The sequence below is a fragment of the Primulina eburnea genome, chromosome 12 (genome assembly GCF_022965805.1).
Source record: "Primulina eburnea isolate SZY01 chromosome 12, ASM2296580v1, whole genome shotgun sequence".
NCBI classification, from domain to species: Eukaryota; Viridiplantae; Streptophyta; class Magnoliopsida; order Lamiales; family Gesneriaceae; genus Primulina; species Primulina eburnea.
Window position 1 is genome coordinate 34,496,371 of NC_133112.1, and position 22,384 is coordinate 34,518,754.

Here is a 22,384-nt window from a genome sequence, read left to right on the forward strand (position 1 = left end):
TTCATTTCAGTCATTCTCTGATCGCATTCCATTTGGTACTGGAGGTAGAACACTCGACAGATTCACTCCCATCATTACATAGTACACAAGATTTGTCTGTTAAATGAACAAGTTTGTCCCGAGTAAAGAGTTTCCCATGTGCTAATAACCACAACGTAAAGGTGCTTAGGGAGAATGCATGGTTTCCTGAAGAAAGGTTGCCATGGCCATCTTCCCTTTTTGTTGACAAAGAAATCATATGCAAGAGATAGGCCACCATTTGCATTGAACCAGCTCCCTAATTGAAGCACTGTCGCATCCATTGAACCGAGCCTACTTATCAATACATCATGTAAAGAAATTATTTTCTTTATAAGTGGTGATTCTTCTTTGTGAACTTCTCAATTCCATACGCATGTAAATCTGTTATAAATTTGATTCACACATTTAATCCACAAACTGTCTTTCTTTATATGTATTTTCCATAAAGTCTTTGCCAACAACGCATTGTTCCAAGCTTTCAAATCCCTCAATCCCATTCCCCCATCCTTCATCAGCTTACAAAGTGTGTCCTAAGCAATTGGTGGGTGTTTTGTTGCCCAAACAAATTTACGACAAAGCGAATAAATCCTATCAATGACACATTTTGGTATAAGAAGTATAGATAACCAAAAACGGTTAACTCGACCCTACCCCTGCTGGCAGTGCCCGCAAGGGTCGATCCAACGGCTCGGATTTTTCCGAGTCAATTTTTTTTTTTTCATGGAGGATGGCCCGGATCACTCATGTGGAGTGATCCGGGCGGTTCATTGCCCATGCAGACACTACCTACACAGGCAGGGTGAAATAATCCACCAAAAACATTCCACCCCTTGGACCACATGCCTAATCAGCTCAATTTTCCTAGCATAAGACAGTGATTGATGTGGCCAAGCATTTATCTTTGCAGTAATGACATCAATGAGAAGACTATAGTCTGAAGATCTTTATTGTCTCGATGGAAGTGAAACCCCTAAATAATGAAAGGGTAGAATCTCAGGATAGAAACTAGTAACTTCGAGTATAACATTTCGGACCTCGGGCTTGATTTTTATATGTTAGACAAAACTCTAACTGAGATTGGTGATCTCGTGAATGGTTCTCGTGCGTCAACCTATTGATATTCCGTCGCTTGATCTCGTTGGCTAAGTGGGTCGTAAAATAGTTCTGTCAGATCTTAACGTGTAATCTTGTTTTTGTTAGGGACGTGATTGACGGCAAGAAAAAGGTACAAGTGATCTACAAGTAATACGAGACAAGACCAGCAGATAGACAGCACCTCCTCTGACTCATGACCTAACAGCATAACTCATTAGCACCCAAGTACATGCACTATGTGCTGCTACAAGTATAAGAAAATAAATTTTTTCTTTGGCTAACATTTATAACTTTTGACTCAATGATAAGTGTTTAATCATAATAGTTTACTTAACTAATGTAGTTTGCAGACTATTATGTTAGTAAGGTTTACTCAGTGCACCAAAGGATATCGGAAGTGTGTTATCATGTCATTAATAATAATAATAATAATAATAATAATAATAATAATATTTCATATTATGGAATGTATGACAAATTATATCTAAATCGGAAACTCTAAGTTTTGTAACTATTTTTTATAACTCTAATTTTTATGGTATTAATTGACTTAAAAAATTTAAAGTATTTTTGGTCAATTTTTGCAGGCTCGGTTGCCATAAAACTGGCATATGTCTAGCTCGTTCAACTTATTTTTAGATAATTTATTTTTAGACCATATATATATATATATATATATATATATATATATATATTGGTACTTATCGACTAAGATTGTCTTTCATAATCTTTTTCTCGTTAAAATTACATTCAAATATACTCTTGTCCACGTTTTATTATACTAATATTCACATATTTTTATAACTAAAAAAAATCATTTTCACTCCCCTAAATTGATTTTCTAGCCACTTTCCGGACCCCGTGGAGCATTTAAAAGCCATTAAAAAAGATCGGTGAACAACAATGTCACAAACCAATTAAGTCACGTAACACTTGGTCTTTTCTCAATTTTTTTGGGGTCAAATTTCGTGATATAGATTGTATTCAGAGCTTGTAACTGAAGTATCATATTAAATATGTCTTGGATAGATCTTTCGTAAAAATGGCACAAACCAATGCGTCTTTATCTATCCTTTTAAAAAAAAAAATTATAAGGATGATAATTTTCTCCATGGGGTCGGGGCTTCGCAGAAAAAATTTGAAACGGCCCAAACCCATAATAATAATAATAATTTTAAATTTTGAAATTTATATAATACCGAAATCGCGAAAATCAAGCATACCAAAACTGTAAAACAAATTACACAAATTGGAAAGAAAACAAAGATAACGGACCAAAAGTATATTTTGATTACTTAAAAAATTAAAATCTCAATGAGATGAATATAAAGATTAAATATGAAAAATTCTTAACAAAATAATACATTAAGCATTAAAATTTACGGATAAATTTTATTTTTTAAATATCTTTTGAAAATAAAAAAAAATTGAAAAATAAGGTTAAAGAGGAAGAATTTCAAAAGTAGCGAAAAACATGTGTAGATTTGAAAACACAACACAATAAAGTCTTCTGCTCTCGTTTTTTTTGTCATCCTAAAATGAATAACATAAACAATAAGTTAGTATGACAAAGTTACAAAAATTAATAACAATTTATATAACAAAAAATGTTATACATATATTTTTTTTATTTGACTAATAGTATAATTCATAATAATAATATGTTAAGATCAAGACTTATCATTAGGTCAAAAATATATTTGTTAGTTAAGATGCAACTTTATTTCCTTGTACTTGTGACAGCGCATACAATATTACCTACTAAGATTTGAGTTACTTTTTTATGATCCACCTAGCTAACCAGATCAAACGGTGCAACGTCAACAGCTTGAGGTATGAGAACTTCTAAAGAGATCACTTGTCCCAGTACTAATCTCATTCATACATACTTAACTCAACATCCCCAAGAAGTATAAATGTTTCTTGGGAGAGTTGAACTCATGACCACGCTATGATAATAATTCTTAGGATCAAATGTTTACCACTAGACCAAAAGCGGTAGCTGTTAGTCAAGGCATAACTTTATTTCCTTGTGCAGCCCAGAGTGTACATTCTTGGGTGCTAATGAGTCGGGATTTTAGGCTCATGAATCTGGGGAGATGCGTATCTGTTTGCTAATATTATCTCATATCCCTTCGAGATCAATTGTCTTACCATTTCTCTGTCGTCGACCATGTCCTCATCAAAGACAGTATTATCCTTTAAGATATGACATCACTCTTTTATGACCCTACCTAGTCAATCAGAACAAGTGGCACAAGATCAGCAGCTTGACTTACGAGAACTTCTCAGGAGGTCACTCATCTCAGTATTACTTTCATTCATGCACTCTTAACCTAACATAATAATATGATAAACTAAACAAGAATAATAAGATAATAAAAAATTAATACATATCAATAGTTGATTACAAAACATAAAAACAAATAAATAGACGTGATCCCAATATGGTTTGAGAAGTTTTCTATAAAACTCAAACCGAGTTGCCATATAGGGTCATATTTTAAAGATTTTTACATATCGCGGTTTTAAGTAACATTTAATGTAGAGTTTCATGCTGTTAATTTTTTTAAAAAAAAAGCACGAGAAGTGGAATGAAATAATAATGAATCCAATTTTTAACAAAATTATATAGTATGATGTAAATAAAAAATAAGGCACATTTTAATTTTATAAAAGCAAATATATAAAAAACAATTGTCCAAAAACTAACAATTGATTATCATTAAAAAAAATTGAATGTCAAAATATAATCATGGCAGAATACTTGCTAGAATATTTTTATTACCTTGAGTTTTGGTGATCAACAAATAATAGAATCGAACTGTTTTAGATCCAGCCTACTTCAAGCAGTTCAAACAGAACATCAACATTCAAGCCGTTTAGAATCAAGCTGCAAATTATATGAACTCGAGCTGCAAGATATCATCTGACAAATTGTTTCAAATTGTTGAAACTCTAACCACTACAACTGGTCAAACTTGAGCAATTTAAAAATTGATATTTAAAGTCAAGTCGTTCAACAACAGATATTTTTATAATGATTACACACATTCTACCAACTCTCGAATGACAGAAAGCTACATATTTCGTTCACAGTATGTCAGCTTTTTGAAAAGCAAAGAGCCTAAAGTCACAAAAGTACAAAAAACATTAATAAGCATTTAATAATATGTACGACGACTGAAAACGACATGTCTATTGTGTCGGGTAATGGTACATATGATCGTTTATAAATGAAATCCGATCGTTGGAGCTCTTCAACTATAAATATGAAGACTCAAGAACTTCATACAGATCTTTTTTGAATTCTCGTGCATATGCCTATACGTTTTCTGAAAAGATTTATGAATACACTTAAGCTAACATAATTTCAAGCTGCTCCAAGTACACACCTATAAGATATATCAAATCTCCAAGGAACATTATGTGCTACATCACCAACTGAAGCCTTCAAGTTGACTATTGGGTTATTTTGTATTGTTTTCTGGTGATCGAGGTTTCTTAAACATTCAGGTCTTGTAAAGTGATCATTAAGAATTTTGACTTAGGCGGTGATAAGTTCTAACTGAAGTGGGTAAGATATTTTAAAACCAAAGTCTTTTAGTTGAATACTTCTTAAGTGGAAGGGTGACGCAAAAGTGTTATCTCTAAACATCCATAAAAATATGTCGTATTCATTTATGCACTTTACATTATTGCATATTATATTCAAGTTGTTTCGTATTAACTATTGAATGCAATATTTAGTTCATCAATAATCTATCCAGACCATTTTCATACTTATTCACTCTTCGGAGGTCCAACAAAATCTAGTCGTTCGAGAATATATATATTTTTAACAGCCTTAAAGCTGTTAAGAGCGGTTCAGTTTGAAGAAATTTTTTAAAAGAGTTTATTCACCCCAGTCTAAACTCTAATATGATCCTAACAAGTAATATCGAAAAGGGATTTTCTCAAACTCTGATAGCTATATTTTACGATCGAATCTTTTAAAAAGATTTCAATGTTCTCCAAAAAAGATTACGACGATTGAAAAATACACATACATGTGCACATTTATCAGCTAAAGATGACGACATATGATATGTCATCACTAACGTTCCAATGAAAATCTTGAAAGATAATACAACAGTAGCAATATATGATGACGCTCAACATATGGTAAAAAACACCGATCTGAATGGATGGATGATGATAAAAATATGACCAACCTTGACAAGATGGCAAAAGAAATTTTGTACAAAATCCTTGACAAGAACATATTTAACAAGATAAAGACCCGTACAATAACCAAAGAAGTCTTGGAGAAGCCGACCCAGTCTCTAAAGGAAACGATAAAAGCTAATAAAACAAACTAAATATTGCAATCCATAAATTTGTAAATGGAAAAATGAAGCCCGACGAAACTCTTAATGAGTTTGATGAACGGAAATGATTTAGTATTATTGTTAATTAACTAACATCTCTTGGTAAAGAATACTCCATGAAATTACGTTGAAGGTTATGAGATCATTGCCCAAATAATGGGATGTAAAGACAACGATTATGAGGGAGTCCAAGGATCTCAACAAACTCGAGTTGCGCGAGTTGTTCGTTGATCTTAAAGCCTGTAAGTTTGAACTGAGAACCTGGACAGAAGAAGAGCCATACACTTCTCAACCAACTAAAGCTCTAGTTTCCACAACCATAATTTCAACCGTCAATGATGAAACTTCCAACCAAAAATCTGTTGACCATATAAGCAACGATTCTATGTCCGTATTTGTTAAAACATTTTGAAATTTTATGAAGAAAAATAGTCTAAATTCAATTTTTATCGTAAAAAAGCAAGGTCAATTTATTTCAGATTTAACCAGGCCAAAGAAAGACGATAAGAAGTCATTCTAAAAGAGATGGTCAAAGATGAAAAAAGATCATTTAATGAAAAAAGAGATAAAATAGTACTTGTTGAGGAAACAAAAAACAAATGGCCAAGTCGGACTCAAATCAATCTAATTCAAAGATATCCTCAAGTGAAAGTGGTGATGAGAATGTCAAGCGTCTCATGGCAGATGTTCAGTTGGAGACTTCAGACATTGAGCTGGAAACCGCCGATTACATGATATTTAATTTTAAATCAAATGAATTCACATGAGATGATCTTGCCATGGTACTGCATGATATGGTAGATGAGTTTAAAAGACTCTTGTAATTATTTGATGAAGCTAAGGCAGAAAGCAAAAAACTAAAAAATAAGTCAAACAACTCTAGCTGTTTCTAGCGAAAGGGAAGTTGACGGTTTAAAAGTGAAAATCAATATGCTTAGAGCTGAAAATGATGGCATACAAATAGTGTTCCAAGCAACTATCAATGAGAATAAACGATTGACACTTCTATTCAATTCTTGGAACAAATCTTCTATATCCATTGAGAAGATGCAGGATTTGGAAAAATCAGCCGATGATAGAACTGGGCTGGAGTTTGGCAATAATGAGTGCAATACTTCTGAGGTAGATACTCAATTGTGTCTAGACAAAGAAAAGTGTAAAATGATAAACTTTGTCCAGTCTAACACAATATATGGACATGATCAGCTCAAAGTTAAACCTAGTCAGAATGTAAATTTTGATAACAAGGGCAAGAATCGTGGTTTAGGTTATATTGAACTGGAAAGTTCTAAGTCCAACCGAACATGATTAAAGCAGACAAAGTCAAGCCGGTTACATTGGTTCGAAATGATTTTGCGAATAATGGTGTGCTGTAATTGACCACCAAATTAATTCCTACTCTTTTGAATAAAAACGAGTGTAATGATGAGTAGGGTCGAATCCACAGGGAACGGTAGATTTATTCCTTTCGAGTAAAATGCAAATAAATGGGGGATTTGTTTGATATGAATTTAATAAAATACTAAATTAAATTTAACATGCAGAAAGAAATAACTAATCAAGATGAATAACTAATGAAATGTAAATTAATATTACCAAGCTCGATTCAAGGGATTTCTACTATTCAATTATATAACTGTTCATCGGCTAACATATTATTTATTCATGCAGTTACAAGTAATTAATCTTAGAATTATAGGGATAGCCGCTAAAATTCTTGCGTTTTCCTAATTTAATTGACCAAACCCAGCATCCAGTCAAAACTTATCAATAATTAACTGGGCACGATAGCGTTCCATATTAATTAAAAATAGCATTTTCGTTTTGTGAAAACAGTTAATCCTAAATCTAACAACCGAGATAGCTGCAATTGATAGATTGAGTTTCGTTGATTTATTTAGATTAAATATGCTATGATAGCACAACACATCTAATCTATCGCTACTCATGTACCAATCGTTCATGACAATTACGGATCACTGAATTCATGGATAGCAGTAGAAAATCATACATCAAATTAAATTGTCAGATTAACCGAGATACAACTTTCGTATAAATAAATCATAAATCAACAAATACTTGAACAAAACATGAATATTAAATTAAAATGTAAAAAGCCTCACAGTGATAAATTGAAATAGTAAAAATATCCCTTGAATAGAAATAAAACTTAGCCTAAAGTTGTGGAGAGAATCCTTGCGCCTATCTTTTCTTCCCTTCACGTGAGTTTTCTTTGGAGGAGAAAGTTTGTGAATTGTCAAAAGTGAATTGATTTCTTGTGCTTGCCGCCTCCTCTTACGTGAATAGTAGGTGTAGGGAAAAAAGGAAATATGTTTGGGTCCAAAATGAAGCTAAAAAAAAGCCCACTTATCTAAATTTAAACCTAAGCACTAAATAATAAAAGATATTAAGAAATATCCTACTAAGAATATAGAGTTTTGTCCATAAAAAAATCCATCTTTTATTTCTTCCTTGATATGAAAATTCCTCAACTCTCACTAGACAGCTGAAGAATCGTCACAAGGCGTGATCACGCCTTATCCAAAAACCACTTCTGAATTTTTTTGTTTAAGTTTTCCACTAATATCATATCGTCAACTTTAATTGTGATATAAAATCACCTTTTTAGCCCAGATTTATCGCATGAATAGAAAACTTCATCCTACAATAAAATCACACAGAAAATGTGTCAATTAAGCACGTTGGTAGTTGTAATAATGAGAGATATGACAATAAAAATACAAACTATTATGAGCCTATCAAATCTCCCACACCTAAACCATGCTTGTCCTCAAGCATAAAAGAGTTCAATTCATTATCTCAACTCATTATCCTCTTTCTGCTTCATTTACTTGTCCGTAAAATATATATTTTTTTTCATGCACCAAAGAAATGTAATTGTTGGGCATCTGACTACCAACATCATGAGCAATTGCTTCCATCCGAATGTGTAGAAATAAAAATGCATAGTGTCCAAACACTCCTCACAAGATTCGCTCATTTCACTCGTAAGTGTCTAAGTATGTATCAAGGAGCTCTCATGTCAAAACACTGAAATTTTTTACCATAAGCTTGCAAATATATCATATCCTCTACCAAGTGAATGAATTAAAATGCACAAACAAGGGCTGTAAATGGGTTGTACCGTGGCTAGAGGTCAGGTAGGAAATAAGTACAACGGTTTATGGAACTGAAGATCACATACACACTTTCCACAAAGACAATTGCATCCTGCTAACAATAACATATTCAATCTCATTATAGCATCCAAGAACATTTTTTTTCTCCGTTGCTCTTATTTTCCTTCTCACTCCCTTTTTTTTTCTTCATTTTTTCTTTTCAATATGTATTTTTTCTCTTTTTTTTTTCATAAGGAGTTTTTTTTTTTCAGTAGATGTTTTCTCACAAGGCGTTTGAGACAACGATTTCGAGCATGAATCACTCGATCTCAACGATTTACACTTTCTTGGCTCAAAGCGATGCTAAATGCGAAAAGTTTGTATGATTCTCCAATTCAAGGTTCAAATAGAGGAATAACCAAAAAAAAAAGATTTTATCATGGCTTGTAACGTGGTTATTTTCCAACAAATAGGCTCAGGCTCGAACTTGGCTCACTAGGTGTAAATGAATCAAGGTAGGCTCAAAAAGAACGGCACTGATGATGCGAAAAAAAAGGTTTGAACCTAATGCCCTTTACTTTGTTTATGCACCTAATCCATCACAAGGTATCAACAAATACATGTATAACAATGCAAGTTCTAGAAAAATCAACAATGTATGACTAACACACAATAAAATAAAATGGAGCATGATATAGTGTTTGCTCGTAGGCTCAAAGCTCACCAAAGAAAGCGGTTGTGTGTTAGACACCATACACTTGTTATTTCAACACATCATCAAGAGCAACTACCCATAAATGTAGCAGTAAGAATGCAAAATCAGTAGCACACAAAGAAAACAATAGTATTTTTTTTCTTCATAGACTCGCATCAGAGGCATTCAAGATTCAAATGAGAGAGATAACGAATAAACACTAAATGCTGTATGGATCAAACAACTTCACTTTGACGGACTCTCTCATCTCTTTCCTATTTATTTTTTTTCGAATAAACATGCAAAAAATTTGAAAAAAAATAGAAATTGAGACGAGAAATAAGGCTATATACCCCCTCCCACACATATATGTGGCAATGTCCTCAATGACACAAAAAGTAGATGCACAACGCAGACAGTAAAAACGCAAGGGATGTTAGAGGACTCCCCTGAAAATTGTTGGACATCGTTGAGCAAAGCTTTCTATTGTTGTGGCGGTGTTGACAAATCCTGCGAGAGAAGATGTGAAAAGGGGTGAGAACAAATAGGGTTAGATAAAACAAAAAAAAAATCTGTTTTTTTTTTCAAAAATCAGAAGATGTTTTCTCTCAAGGCGTGATCACGCCTTGTTAGAAAACATCTACTGCGTATAAGGAAATTTTTTTTTTTTCAGAAGATGTTTTCTCACAAGGCGTGGTCACGCCTTGTTAGAAAACATCTACTGTGTTTAGGGCAATTTTTTTTTTTTGGGTGCAGAAGTGATATTCTTATAAGGCGTGGTCACGCCTTGTTAGAAGACATCTTCTGCACAAAGGAAATAAAAATTGTACTATGTGAAAAAAAATAAAAATAAAAGAAATTAAAAATAATAAGAACAAGAAATTTGGGTTGCCTCCCAAAAGCGCTTGATTTTTAGTCGTCAGCTTGACCCTCAAAAGCACTCATTCAAAGAGCGGCTGACGCCCAAAGTACGTGTCATATGACACCATAAATGGGTCTTGGTTCCATGTGCCCTCAAGTTTGGCTTGATGTATGCAATATAAGCTCGTCTCCTCAAGAAAACGTGATTTTGAATAATAGGCATGAGATGAGAGTATCATCGTTGGCTCTTGAAGAACAAAATCTGTTGAAATCGGCAATGGTGAAAGACAAGGATCTCCTAGATGTATGTATGATAATGTTATCGACAAGCTCATATCGATAGTCTCAGGAGCTTGTTCATCTCTCAACTTCATTGGTGCCTCATCTTCGTGTGATATTTCTTCCAAAACTTCTTTAGACTGAGGTTCAACAGTTTCCTCATTCAATGCCACGCGCTTGTTTACCATATCATTCAATCGACTTATGATTATTTCAAGACTATATCCCTCATCTTCTTGATGCTCGAAAGGTTGGTCTGTAAAATCAGATTGGCTAATTTCTGGAGTGTATTGGTGGCTCCAACTCTGCAGCGAAGGATCCCAATACTGATGGTAGTCAAAGTCAGCCATATCATTTAGCAAATATATCACACTGTCTTCACGTCGACTAAGTAATGGACTACCAGTTGTTAGTGCTCCATTAAATACCCATCTTCGTGTAACTGCATCCAAACCTTTAAGGAAAAGTCGAATAAGAACAAATTAGAAAAATCATGATTCTTGAATGTTGTTATTAAATTATTGAATCTCTCCCATGCTGCGTAGAATGGCTCTCCGTTTTGTTGGGCAAAAGTTGTGAATACTTGTCGATGAAACATCTCGAAGTATTTCACAACAAAAAAAATTCTAAAATTTGTCTTCTCTTGATGAATCACCTGTAAGAGAAGAACAAAGCATAAAACAAAAAACAAAACAAAACTCGAAAAAAACTAACCTTGCACCGTTCCCCGGCAACGGCGCCAAAATTTGGTGTGCTGTCATTGACCACCAAATTAATTTCTACTCTTTTGAATAAAAACGAGTGTAATGATGAGTAGGGTCGAATCCACAGGGAACGGTAGATTTATTCCTTTCGAGTAAAATGCAAATAAATGGGGGATTTGTTTGATATGAATTTAATAAAATACTAAATTAAATTTAACATGCAGAAAGAAATAACTAATCAAGATGAATAACTAATGAAATGTAAATTAATATTACCAAGCTCGATTCAAGGGATTTCTACTATTCAATTATATAACTGTTCATCGGCTAACATATTATTTATTCATGCAGTTACAAGTAATTAATCTTAGAATTATAGGGATAGCCGCTAAAATTCTTGCGTTTTCCTAATTTAATTGACCAAACCCAGCATCCAGTCAAAACTTATCAATAATTAACTGGGCACGATAGCGTTCCATATTAATTAAAAATAGCATTTTCGTTTTGTGAAAACAGTTAATCCTAAATCTAACAACCGAGATAGCTGCAATTGATAGATTGAGTTTCGTTGATTTATTTAGATTAAATATGCTATGATAGCACAACACACCTAATCTATCGCTACTCATGTACCAATCGTTCATGACAATTACGGATCACTGAATTCATGGATAGCAGTAGAAAATCATACATCAAATTAAATTGTCAGATTAACCGAGATACAACTTTCGTATAAATAAATCATAAATCAACAAATACTTGAACAAAACATGAATATTAAATTAAAATGTAAAAAGGCTCACAGTGATAAATTGAAATAGTAAAAATATCCCTTGAATAGAAATAAAACTTAGCCTAAAGTTGTGGAGAGAATCCTTGCGCTTATCTTTTCTTCCCTTCACGTGAGTTTTCTTTGGAGGAGAAAGTTTGTGAATTGTCAAAAGTGAATTAATTTCTTGTGCTTGCCGCCTCCTCTTACGTGAATAGTAGGTGTAGGGAAAAAAGGAAATATGTTTGGGTCCAAAATGAAGCTAAAAAAAAGCCCACTTATCTAAATTTAAACCTAAGCACTAAATAATAAAAGATATTAAGAAATATCGTACTAAGAATATAGAGTTTTGTCCATAAAAAACTCCATCTTTTATTTCTTCCTTGATATGAAAATTCCTCAACTCTCACTAGACAGCTGAAGAATCGTCACAAGGCGTGATCACGCCTTATCCAAAAACCACTTCTGAATTTTTCTGTTTAAGTTTTCCACTAATATCATATCGGCAACTTTAATTTTGATATAAAATCACCCTTTTAGCCCAGATTTATCGCATGAATAGAAAACTTCATCCTACAATAAAATCACACAGAAAATGTGTCAATTAAGCACGTTGGTAGTTGTAACAATGAGAGATATGACAATAAAAATACAAACTATTATGAGCCTATCAAATAACCAAGTCTGACCAAACAATATTATGTGAAGGAAAATCTAATTGTTACCATAATTGCAATCCGATTCAAAATAGATAAAGACTGAATGATAATGATGAACAGATTAAACATCATTTTGTGTGCGATAAAGAATACACACACTAGCGTGTAGGTTAGGCTAATTTAAGTGTGGGTCCTGAAAGAGTTAGTCCGTTTAGGACCCAACTAGGTTAGGGTACCAAAATGTCATTTAAATGACTGCAGGAACTAAAGAAGGAGCTTCTTGTATAATGTTACTGGTTTTTGGACATTGGATGCTCCAGACTTATGACTTGTGACATCAAAAGGTTAACCAAAGTCATTGACCACAAAGGACCGAGAATCACATTCGATGATAACTCCAAGGGTAAGGCCGTGAGTACGAGTAAGATTATCCATAACAATGTAATCATTAAAAATGTTTTATTGGTTGAAAATATGTGTTATAACCTTATTAGCATTAGCAAACTTCGTGATAATGGTTACTCTGTTGAATTTCATAAACACTCATGTATCGGCAAATGGAGATATCATGTTAATAGGACTAAGAGAATGATGATAATTTGAATGCTCCTACATGTTTGTTTCTTTTCGCGGCAATAAAAATTGGTTATTTCATAAACGGCTCAATCACTTAAATTTCAAATCGATTGTTAATCTTTGCAAGCAAAAATTGGTCTCGGGGTTATCTAACATTTATTTTACAAAAGATAAGCTTTGTTCTGCAAATCAATTAGGTAAACATGTTAGATCAAATTTCAAGAACAAATGAGCTACCTCGACGGCTCGATGTCCGGAACTTCTACATATAGATTTATTTGGTCCAATACATGTAGTAACCCTAGGGGGAAAAAGTATACCCCAGTGATTATTGATGATTTTAAATGGTTTACATGGGTGATTTTCCTAAGTTCTAAAGAAAGATTAGATTATTGCCCAGTTTATCAAGCTCTTAAAAATATCACAAATTGAGAGAATCGCAGTGGTGGATAGAATAAGAAATGACAGGGGTACATAGTTTACAAATATACTACTTTCGACATATGTAGAATAAAATGGTATTAAGCATGATCTTTCAGCTGCTAGATCACCTCAGTAAAATGGTGTCACTGAGAGAATAAATGAAACACTAAAAAAACGGCTTGAACAATGCTAGTTGAATCTGATATCTCTAAAATATTTTGGGTAGAAGTTGTCAACACTGCATGCTATACACATAATAGATCAATGATATGGGAAGATCTTCTAGAAATCTGGAATGACAAACAGCTAGAAATATCATATTTCCTCATGTTTGGTTGTAAGTGTTTCATTTCAATAATGATAAAACACACTTAACCACTTTTGATGCTAAATTTGATGTTCGTGTGTTCTTAGAATATTCTTCGGTTAGTAAAGCTTATAGAGTCTATAATTATAAAACCCTACCTGTTGAGGAATATGTGCATGCGGCATTTAATGAATAATCTATTTGTCATGATAATAATAGTAGAAATATAAATGAATTAAGAAACAAATTGAATGCTACTAACCTTAATTATAACATTGATAATGAGATAGATTTAAGAACGACTGAAATCATGCATGAAGCAAGTCCAGCCGGAAATGAATAAACCGCACTAAATCAAGCCACTAAAGAAACTAAACCAACAATCAACCCTTTGCCAAAAATACATCAAGAAGAGGATAATACAGAAACTAATGAAGATCTAACAGTTCAACAATTATATCCAAATCCTTTTAGACCAAGTCTCAGGCGGAATAAGAATCATCCACTCGAGTTGGTTATTGGTAACCCGACCGGTTCTCTTAGAACTATAAAAAATATTATAGATGAATTTATACATCTTACATTTGTTTATACACTTGAACCTAAGAAGATTGATGAGATTTTTGGAGATTCAAATTGGATAGATGCTAATCAGGAAGAACTTAATCGGTTTGAGAAAAGCAAGGTTTGGCACCTAGTCTCGACCGATAAATGAAGATTTTATTGGAAATAGATGGGCTTTTAGAAATAAAATGGATGAGAGTGGATCAATAATACGAAATAAAGCTAATTTTTTGCTCAATGATATAGATAAGAAGAAGGAATAGACTTTGATAAATCATTTTCTCATTTGGCTAGACTTGATTCTATTAGAATATTTTTACTTTTGTCGCATTCAAAGGCTTTAAAATATATCAAATAGATGTTAAGTCAACATTTCTCAATGGTTTTCTCAAAATGAACAAATCTAGGTTAATAATTAATTATCAATATATTAATAAAATTCTGAATTTTGATGGGTATTTTGTACTTAATAGAGATAATTTAATTAACTATATACGCAATGCTGAAATGTTCTCTAAATTTGATTGTAAGTCAATATTTTATCAGATTCGAATAAAAGAAGAAAGCAATAAATTTACATATTTCTTCACACCATAATGTCATTATATTCGAGAAGTATCACTCACGAGATTGACCAATGCACCTCAAATATTTCAAAGAAAGATGGATAATCTATTTAAAGATTATTGTAGTTTTATGTTCGTTTATATTGATGATGTTTTGATAACATATAAATATATGGATGAACATGTTAAACATTTAGACGTTTTCTCTAAAGTATGTACAAGGGAATGATTAATATTATCTGAAAAAAAAGGCAGTTGTTGTTACAAAGAAAAAAATTAAATTCCTTATAGTAGAAATAAATGAGTTATGAATAATTCTACAAGAACACGTTATGGAAAATGTGTAGAATTTTTCAGATAAACTCGAAGACAATAAACAACTACAAAATTTTTTATGAGTTGACTTTTCTGGAATGTTAATAAAAAATCTAGCAAAATTAGGAAAATATTTAGTCCATTATTAAATAAAGATGCAAGATCCATATTGGACAAAAGAACATATTAAAGGACTTAGCCAACTAAAAAAGATTCGCAAAAATATTCCAAAAATGGTTATTTCTTAAGACGAAAATGACCTAGTATTATGTACAGATGTTAATGATCATTGGTGGACAACAGTTCTTAAAAATCTCACACGATAAGAAGAACAATCATGTAGATATTGCATTGGATTATTATTACATACAAAATCCATAAGATGACAAATCAACAAAAAAGTATGCATTAAAAAGAGTATTTGAGAAATGACCATGATTTTTATTTGCTAAGAAATTTATCTTGAAATTTGATATGCACAGATAAAAATTTCTTAAAAAAATATAATTGAATCGATACTGGAGAAGGCAAGATTATCAATATGACAAGTTTTATGTCAAAATTATATTTTTTTTATTGTTATTATTTAATCTCATGAAAATTGCATATTTCATAACAAGAGATAGGTAATGCTGATGTCGACGTCATCGTGAAAATGCAGAGACATTTGAGGGAACACCTTGAAATGCTTCAAAATGAGTTCAACAAGCTTACCCTAAATACCAAAATTGCGGGTAGGCTACAACAAATTGATAAGAGCATTGTCTCTGATCGAATTACAGGTTATTTACATGACTATACTCAGTCCTGATTTGTACTACAAAATTATATCATCCAGGCTATTGAAAATCCAGTGGCTTCTCAAAATTTTTCGAGTACATTACTCTATACCTGGAGCAGAAGATTAAATTACCCTTAGCAGAAGTGCTAAGTCGGGATCACCTTAGATGAGTCAACTCAAACAAAAATTAAAGTTCTGGTCTTTATCTCGAGACTTCAAGTCAATCTTTCACGACAGGGATTGAAGAGAAAAAGTTCAACCTTAGACTTCAAATAGACAAGGAAAAATCTAAAGTAGGTACTAATGTGTTTGAAGTTTCTTCATTTCAAGTATATCTACAGAATTGAGAGTAATTAAAAACAGAATAGTAATTAACTTAGCTACAACTCATATTGACATAGCAGGAAAGTTTCCAAGGACATGGATGAAATACAATGCCTATCCTAAGGAAGTCAAGACATGGCATAAGTTTGGAGCACTGGTTTTAGTCTATACCACATCATCTGGTTTCCTAGAAATATCTGCATTCCAAAAACGGATTTAGTAAGTTGTTCATGAAACATCCTCTAGTAAATGAAACACCCTTTGTTGTTTAACTTACTGAAAATGACATTTCTACTAGAACAAAATAGGAGATACATATTTGTCTCACAGAGATGAACAAATTTAAGTTTATTTTTAAATTTTATCATAATTTAGTTAACAGATCTTTCATGTTAAATACAATAACATGAAAAACTACATTATTTGCAGAAAAAATATTTGAAAAGAAAATAAATCTTCTTTGGAATATCAAGATGTGGGAATGTAAAGAAATTTTTCGAAAATTCTATATTATGACTTACATTGGAAGATGTTAAAAAAAATCTGCCCAGAATGCCCAAAATAGAAAAATCCATAATTCAGTAAGGGTTTTCAGCCAAGATCTGACATAAAGCATAACACAGATACAAGTCCAAGTGTGAAGAACAACACAAGTCACGTTTTCCTCGGGGACCACTAAAAAATAAAAGATTCACCGACAAAATTAAGAAGACGTGTGACAAGCTACCACAAAAATATAGGTTCGCTAATTAATTAAATAATGAACTATTAGCTAGCGGAAGATTAAACCACCCAACCACCCACTACAAGAAGCTATCGATAGCAACTGACAGACAATAATTCAAAACGTTATCATTGTAATATTTTTTCAGTTTATGTGCATTTTATTTTCAGCTACCGTAAGTAGCTAAACAATATATCTTCTCCTTTACAGGATGTTATTATTTTAGTAATATTTTTGATATGTCTGAATAAAATTTATAAGTTTTTCCCTTTCCATATATTATTTTCAAAATCAATTCATTTTTATGCATCTCGAGGTAGGAAACGAAACTAAATTGTGTTAGGTGTTGCTGAATAAATCTGCATTAGAAACCATCAGTTACGACTGTATGGTTGTGTTGTGAGGAACAATATGTAGACGTGACTCGGTGGCATTTTGGTCAAAAAGATATAAGATTTATTAATTTTATGAAAGCATGATGGACCATTAAAACATGTCTATATTATATAGGCCAGAAACCTTGTATACTATTATATCTTTAGGTAATATACCTCTACGCAGGCTCGATAGGTATAATAACACCGTATACTTGGATCTAAAAAAATAAATATAAAAAAGTAAATAAAAATAGAAAATAAGGATAAAATTAGCATAAAGGCCTAATTAAGTAAAAAACCTTAAAAATATATATATAAATGGTACGCTGAAAACTTGAAAGACCAAAATGAATATAAAAGAAAACAATAAAGACAACTTAAAGAATACTAGTATCAAACTTTATTCCATGTTAGGATTTGAAGACTACATATTGTATACTTTTCCAAATAGTTAATAAATTAAATGTCAAAAATTAAAAATTTTGAGCAATCTAATAACAAATATCATATTTAGAATAAAGAGTAGGTCTCACGTACAACGATTTTAAAAATTTATATCCGTAAAATATGTAGACCTGATTTGAAAAATAATACTTTAGACATAAAATTTTTTTCACTCAAATCAGTATATATTATATAATATAATTTTGACATAAAAAATAATATTTTCTACTCAAATCAGTATATATTATACATTGTTTATTTATAATATAACTAAAAAATGTAAAAAAATATTATTTTCATGAATTAATTGGATCGGATATCTGTCTCATATCATATATATTATTTTTAAGAAAACAGGACCACATGAAATATTTGATAACTGATGCAATCATAAATTCATTTGAATCAACCAAACGCGACTCTTCAAAAAGACACCTCTTGTCATCTACATATGTACTATGCAATCCCCACTTTTCAAGGTTATCATAATTGTCCGACTCAAGTCAATTCAAAGTTTTACATTAGAGAAGAAAATGTGCAAAACTTTACAAAATAAAATTTATATTTATAAAAAAAGTACGTATAAAAATTAAATTTACGAAAAAGACATTCTAGGAATCTCACCTAATCTAATTTAATTTAAGAGTTCCTCACCAAAATAAATACGTGTATCTAATTTAATATAATCTAATATGAAAAATAAGTTGCTTAAATATTAAATTTTTTTGATTTTGCAATTTAAACTTATTCGACTAAATTTCTTTGAGATACGTGCTTTTCCAATCATTAAATAATATTGTTTTTTATGTCAAAAATATTAATATTCATGATAGTTATGGATCGTGTCGACCTATCTCATGAATATAGACATATGAGACTGTTTGCTATTTCAAATTTTTTTACTACAACATAAAAAAAAGTTTATAATTAAAATTATATATTTTTTAAAGAATGTTATGCCCTTATACAACCTATGCTCCTGGTAAGTGAAGTTTTCGTATTCTGATTTTTAATTCTATCAATTCTAAAACCTTTATCAACATGTTGACTTGAATTTAATGTGGAAAATAGGGGTGTTCAAATTTCGGATAAACCGAAAAAATCATAAATCCAAACCGAAGAAACGAAAACTGAATTCAACTGGAAACGAATTTTTAAATTTGGATATTAATTTTCAAACCGAAGTTTATATGGTTCGATTTCATATTTTATTTGTCAAAACAGAATCGACCAAAAAAAAAAGAAATTTAATTAAATAAATAATTTTAGTTATATTTAGATTATATATTTTATGAGGTGAAATTTAGTGAATTAAGAATTTTTTATTTTTATTTTTTTTTTACATTTAGTTAGAAAACTGAACCAAACCGAATAAACCAAACCAAAATAAACAAACTATTTAGTCAGAAAATTGAATCAAACCAAACCAAACCAAGAGGAAACGGTTAAGATATCAAATTATACATTTTCAAAATCGAAAAAAAAAATCAAACTGAATCGACCAATAAACACTCCTAATGAAAAGATTGAAGAAATCCCAAACACAATAGCTGCAAAATAAAGCACGGGCGAATCTCGATAGTACTTTGAGTGGATGTTAAATGTGGTTTTATTTTTAAATAGTTAATTATTTCAAAAATATATTATCAGCCCCGCAAAATATGTTTACCTCCGTCCCCGATTCAACCGTAAGATAGATATAATTGAGTAGGTCTCTTGTGAGACATGTCAACTCTATCGATATTCACAATAAAAAGTAATATTCTTAGCACAAAATACGACCCGTGAGACCGTCTCACACAAGTTTTTGCTTATATAATTTTAAAAATAATAATATCAAATTTGAATATTTTACTAATCCACGTTCTTACCCCTCAGCTTTATTAAATTTGAACAATACCTCACACTTGGGTGCATCTAGTCCAATAACTTAATAGATCAAATAGTATTTTTAATATATAACTATTTTTTGATTATTTTTATTTATAAAATACGTAACAGCACACATACAACCATGATCTATAGATCAAAGATTGATAATTTATCTGACACCAAAGTTTTACGTCTAAAACCTCCATCATCTCCATGTATATCTAAAAACAACCATGATCGATACGTCGATGATTAATAATTTATCTAACATCAGAGTTTTACGCTTGAAACCCCATCATTAGCATGTATATCTAACTTTATTTATTTTTATCAAATAACTACTCATAGCTACATTTCCCTAAAAATTATAATCTTTTCCGACCTCGAAACTATTGTCAACCGCGGTCCAACTTGGCAGTGAATTCACTCCCAGTTTTAACTTCCACTCTCCATTAATTTCTTCTTTTTCCCTCCATCTTCCCGGTCAGTCAATCTTTTCCGACGAGCGGTCACCGGCGGAGCGATTGAATTTCCGATTTCATGTGGGAAATTCAGAATGGCTTTGCTACCCCTCAGCGTGAACGCCGCTCTGTCGTAGGCCCTCGCCGCCTCCACCTCTGTGTCAAAGGTTCCAAGCCAAAGTCGAACGCCCTTCCGGCTTGGGTCGCGTATCTCCGCCGCGAACTTCCCCCATGGCCGCTGCCTGACTCCCCTGTAATGCCACCTCTGGCCGGGATGTTCTTGAACCACCGGTTTAGGAATGTCTATTTCAGATGATGAATTATTTCCATTAAAACTATGCTTTGTCATAAAATCTGGATGTTCAAATTCAGTTTTAGCAGTAAAGAAGCTGGAGTAATCGTCAAAATTTGTGTTGGTTGAGCCGAAATTTGTAGGATCAAATGCAAAAGATTGGCCAGAATCAGAAATTCTCGTAAGAGCAGGTATTGGACAATAATTATCCATGAAAGCATTATCATCAAGAAGATGATAACGTATCAAATCCAGAGCTGCACTTTCCTCTGAGGACGCCATAATTTAAAGTGAAAATCTAAGAAAAGAAGGGTCTTTGTAATCTCAGATCCTTAATTCTGAACTGATTTCCAGTTCTTATCTTTGATTGTAGAAGGTGGAATGGGATATATATATATTTAAATATATATATATATATATATATATATATATATATATATATATATATAGGTGTTGGATTCGATTTAAGGCTGTTTGATGCGAAGTTTCATAGGAGAATTTTGTGTTGAGTGGGACTGATGTGCATGTACGTCACATATAATGATGATCGAAGAATTTTAGGACACCAAAAGTCATTTAAATTAAAAATAATATGTACAAATTTAGATATTTAATTTAGTGAATAAAAGTATTCACGTCAACTGCATGCCGATTTATTAATTCTTGTTCAATTACAAAATTTTGAAACATATAATACATACTAGTTACCACAGTATATTCAACGAATTCATGAAAGAGAACCGATGAGTGTTCTTTTTTGGAAAATAATGTGGAGTTTGTTTTAAGACGGGAAGGATGTGTTTTGGGGGAGAACAATTTATAAGAAGGATAAATGATGTTTTAGGAAATTTAAAAGTTATATCAAGACCTCAAAAAATTAGATATATAGTTATGGTGCTCAACTATTAGAATATAATAAATTAAAGACGCCTAGCTAATATCATATTATCATACGTACGATACTTGAATTTTGATGCATACTAATTTTTTTTAAATTATGAAATCTCATGAATGAGTCCATCAAGATCAGGCTCAAATCATATTTTGGACCACTGGCTCATCCCTAGCCAAGATAGAAGGTCAATGAAGAATATCATGTATTCTCCTATAAATATCAGGTTTGAGAATCTAATTATTCATTGATTCATTCACTATATTGATTCTTAACAACGTCCTTAGCTGCTCTCTCATTTTATTCTCAGTATCTGACTTGAACATCGAAAAGGCTTTGTGGAGACACCCTCCCGGCCACCTTCTAACGGCTTTCTTTGTGATTTCAGGCCTATTGTAAATTCGTTGTCTACATTCGGACTAGTCTCACTTACTGGAACTGAACTTTATATTTCTAGTGAGTATCAAATTAAAATAATAAAAGAATTTTTTTATTATATTCTGTTAACGATTAAGATGAAACCAAATAGAAACGACTAATCTCTTGATGATAAATAGAACTATTTTCAAGTTCGTTATTGTGCAAGACTACTTTTGCTTCATCCTACACCCTGCCATTACATTGAAGATATGCCTAGTTATTTTGGTGAGAGGTCTTAACCAAGTCCTGATACGTATCTACTTTTTATTTAGAGATAAGTAAGGATACGTCAAACCCACGACTTTAGAAGAAGAGTATGTCTCTTGTGAGATGGTCTCACGAATATTTATCTGTGAGACGGGTCAACCCTACCGATATTCATATTAAAAAGTAATACTTTTAGCATAAAAAGTAATATTTTTTCATGGATGACTTAAATAAGAGATCTGTCTCACAAAATACGACCTGTGAGACC

General features: G+C 31.9%; 1 protein-coding gene across 1 annotated transcript; it reads right to left on the reverse strand.

The window, feature by feature from the left end:
• Window positions 1–19,965: 19,965 nt before the first annotated feature.
• Window positions 19,966–20,977, reverse strand: LOC140807708 (ethylene-responsive transcription factor 5-like). Its single transcript, XM_073164672.1, has one exon. It carries the CDS (start codon window positions 20,877–20,879, stop codon window positions 20,280–20,282), a length of 600 nt encoding a protein of 199 aa, XP_073020773.1. The 5' UTR covers window positions 20,880–20,977; the 3' UTR covers window positions 19,966–20,279.
• Between the last annotated feature and the right edge of the window lie 1,407 nt (window positions 20,978–22,384).

What these genes read in the sequence shown, in the direction of transcription:
- LOC140807708 (XM_073164672.1), bottom strand. Translation starts at nt 20,879, where the DNA reads ATGGCGTCCTCAGAGGAAAGTGCAGCTCTGGATTTGATACGTTATCAT.